Source organism: Salvelinus sp. IW2-2015, unplaced genomic scaffold (genome assembly GCF_002910315.2).
Source record: "Salvelinus sp. IW2-2015 unplaced genomic scaffold, ASM291031v2 Un_scaffold12223, whole genome shotgun sequence".
Lineage (NCBI taxonomy): Eukaryota > Metazoa > Chordata > Actinopteri > Salmoniformes > Salmonidae > Salvelinus > Salvelinus sp. IW2-2015.
Genome location: NW_019953479.1, coordinates 1 through 2,457, shown reverse-complemented (window position 1 = coordinate 2,457; position 2,457 = coordinate 1). Strand labels below are relative to the sequence as shown.

At 51.2% G+C, this 2,457-nt stretch overlaps 1 protein-coding gene across 1 annotated transcript; it reads right to left on the bottom strand.

The window, feature by feature from the left end:
- Positions 1 to 10: 10 nt before the first annotated feature.
- LOC112080145 (single-minded homolog 2-like) lies at positions 11 to 2,445 on the bottom strand (the record flags this gene model as incomplete). Its single annotated transcript, XM_024145910.1, has 4 exons — positions 2,304 to 2,445; positions 1,823 to 1,988; positions 1,024 to 1,459; positions 11 to 519 (listed from the first exon to the last, which is right to left on the bottom strand). Coding segments are annotated over exons 1-4 (1,221 nt in total), but the record flags the coding sequence as incomplete, so codon positions are not given.
- Positions 2,446 to 2,457: the final 12 nt, after the last annotated feature.

Here is a 2,457-nt window from a genome sequence, read left to right as displayed (position 1 = left end):
CAACTCCAACCCCCATCCACATCCTCCTTTCCTCCTCCCCCGCCTCAGGATCCAGCAACTTGGGGCTCCCCCGCTCCCCATTGCTGTCCGTGTGCTCCAGGGGGCCGGTGGCACTGTGGCTGTAGGGGGATTCCATCATACACAGCCTCCTGCGCTGCTCCAGGACCACCTGCATGGGGAAGGGTTGGCCCAGGCCATGGAAGGACCGGGACTGCTCGCAGCTCACCTTCCCCAGCACAGAGCTACTCAACAGGGGACAGGACACCGGCTTCTCCCCTCCTACACAACCACTCCCCTCGGAGGCCTTGTGGAGGTAGTCTCGACTGAACGGCAGCTTGCTGTCCTCTTTAGTAGCCTGTGACTGGGAGTGCAGGCGGTCCTCTGTGGTCTTGCTCTGGCCAAGCGTGTGATGCTCATAGGGCTCTTCCTTGAACCTGCTGTTAGGGCGCGGGGTTGAGCAGCTGGAGAAGCCATCATGAAGGGGCTCGCAGGGGGGGTATCTCCTGCTCGCCGCGGGGCCTGCCGTGGAGAAATTAAACTCTACGGTGAGATTCAGACTAAAATGCTACAGTGAAACTGAGCTAAAACGCTATCTTGAGAATGATTAGGGTTTAACAGTGACATCAGAGGAGCAGGGAAGTGAGCAGTGCAGCATACACTGCGTTTCCCCAATGCTACAGTCAGCAATGATTTTTCATGTTTTTCATGAACATGTCTGACCTGAGAACAAAAAGGGAAAAGGCGTAAAAGATAGAGCACTTTAAAGTGACAGTTCACCTTTTCTAAGTTTTAACTTATTTTCAACTTCCCTAAGGTGTTGTTTCCTCCAAGCTGCTTCTAAATGTGTTAGATGGTTATTTAGCAACATCCAGAATTTCTGTGCTAGCATTTTTTTTGAAAATATAGCAATGCTACTGGAAACCTGATCGTATCAGTTAGCAGTGCATTCAAAAGCATGCAGAAAGAGCTCTGCGTTCCTCAGTTCTGATTTGGAAGCCCCATGCTTTTGAGCCAGAGCCATACCTGAATATGCTGCTGTGGTGGCTGTAGTAATGGAGCACGATGCAGCGAATGGTCTCAGGGTGTGAGCAGGGTTAGTACCATGGTGGATTTTGGCGTTGGCACAGCTCCACCGCCCCTCGCTCCCTCGACCCTGCAGGGAGCTGAGCAGCTGCTGGGCGGCCAGGCCAGGGGAAGACGGGGATGGTGAGGCGGAGGAAGAACCCTGGGTGTGTCGCAACCTCCTCTGGGAGTCCGTGTGGGGTAGGTGTCCATAGGGGTAGGGGAAGGAGAGGCCATAGGGGGCGCTGCTACTACACAGGACCTCTCCAGCCTCTGGGCCTCCAGAAGGGCCTGAGATCTGCCCGTGACAGGGGTTCAGGGGGTAGGGGGTGCTCTCCTTCCAACTTCCTCCCTGGGGGGAGCAGTCCAGCTTGTCTGGGTGGTAGGTGCTGTTGGGCTGGAGGTGGAGACAGTAGACAACAGATTATGGTGGTGTTGTTATTTTTTAACATAGACAGTGTTGTGTACAGTTCATTTGTCAAGCTAAGACAAAGAATCAAGTCCTACTTGTTATATTTTTGGGATAACTATGAAGAGGATATTTCATGAATTTTCAAAAGGAAAGTTACTGATTGTGAATACAACGCAAAAGGTCATTGCGTTGAGGAGTTTGCAGTGTCTCCTTTTTTTCCAAGCTGGATAAAGCTATTCATCCTGATATCTTAGTACGCGTGAAAGTACAGGTACAGTATGTAGTGTGTACTACACTGCATATGAACTGTATTAGTAACCCAGTGTGAGGAGCAGTAGTCTGTAGTACCTGAGGGTAGGGGGCTGTTTTCAGTTTGCTCTTGATCTTGACTGCTTTGGTTTTGAGTTGTTTGCGGAGGTCCTGAGAGGAGGCCAGGCCACTCTTAAAGGCTAAGATGGGTTTGGCCGCTCGACTCTGCTCCTGAGACAGCTGCATGTCTTTATACTCTACGTCCCTGTGGAGGGACATATACATACAGCACAGAACAGCTTGGATTAGCATCACACACATGTTATATCCTCCACACGTCAGCCCTGCACTACGCTTGGCCAACACATACTTTATCCTCAGGAAAGAAGAGCGCTCCATTTCGTACTATGTAACATACACAGACAAACCGGGGGCATCACCTTACAAATTAGCCTGTGTTTCAAACCCAGACCTTTTGCCACAAAATGTCCAAGACTATTAAATGGAAGTGTTTTAGGGAGTGATTCACCTGTCACAGCCCCACTCAGGTCAAAGGTGAAAGGGGAAAGTGTTGACTCACGTGAGAACGTAGTTGACGCTGACGATGCAGTGGGGTCTGGATGAGCGGCTGTTGTGGACGATGGTGGCGTAGCTCTGCACCCACACCCAGCCCCCGTGCTTGGACAACATACGGTAGTACTTAGTGGTGACCTGCCCTTTCACCAACACTGCAG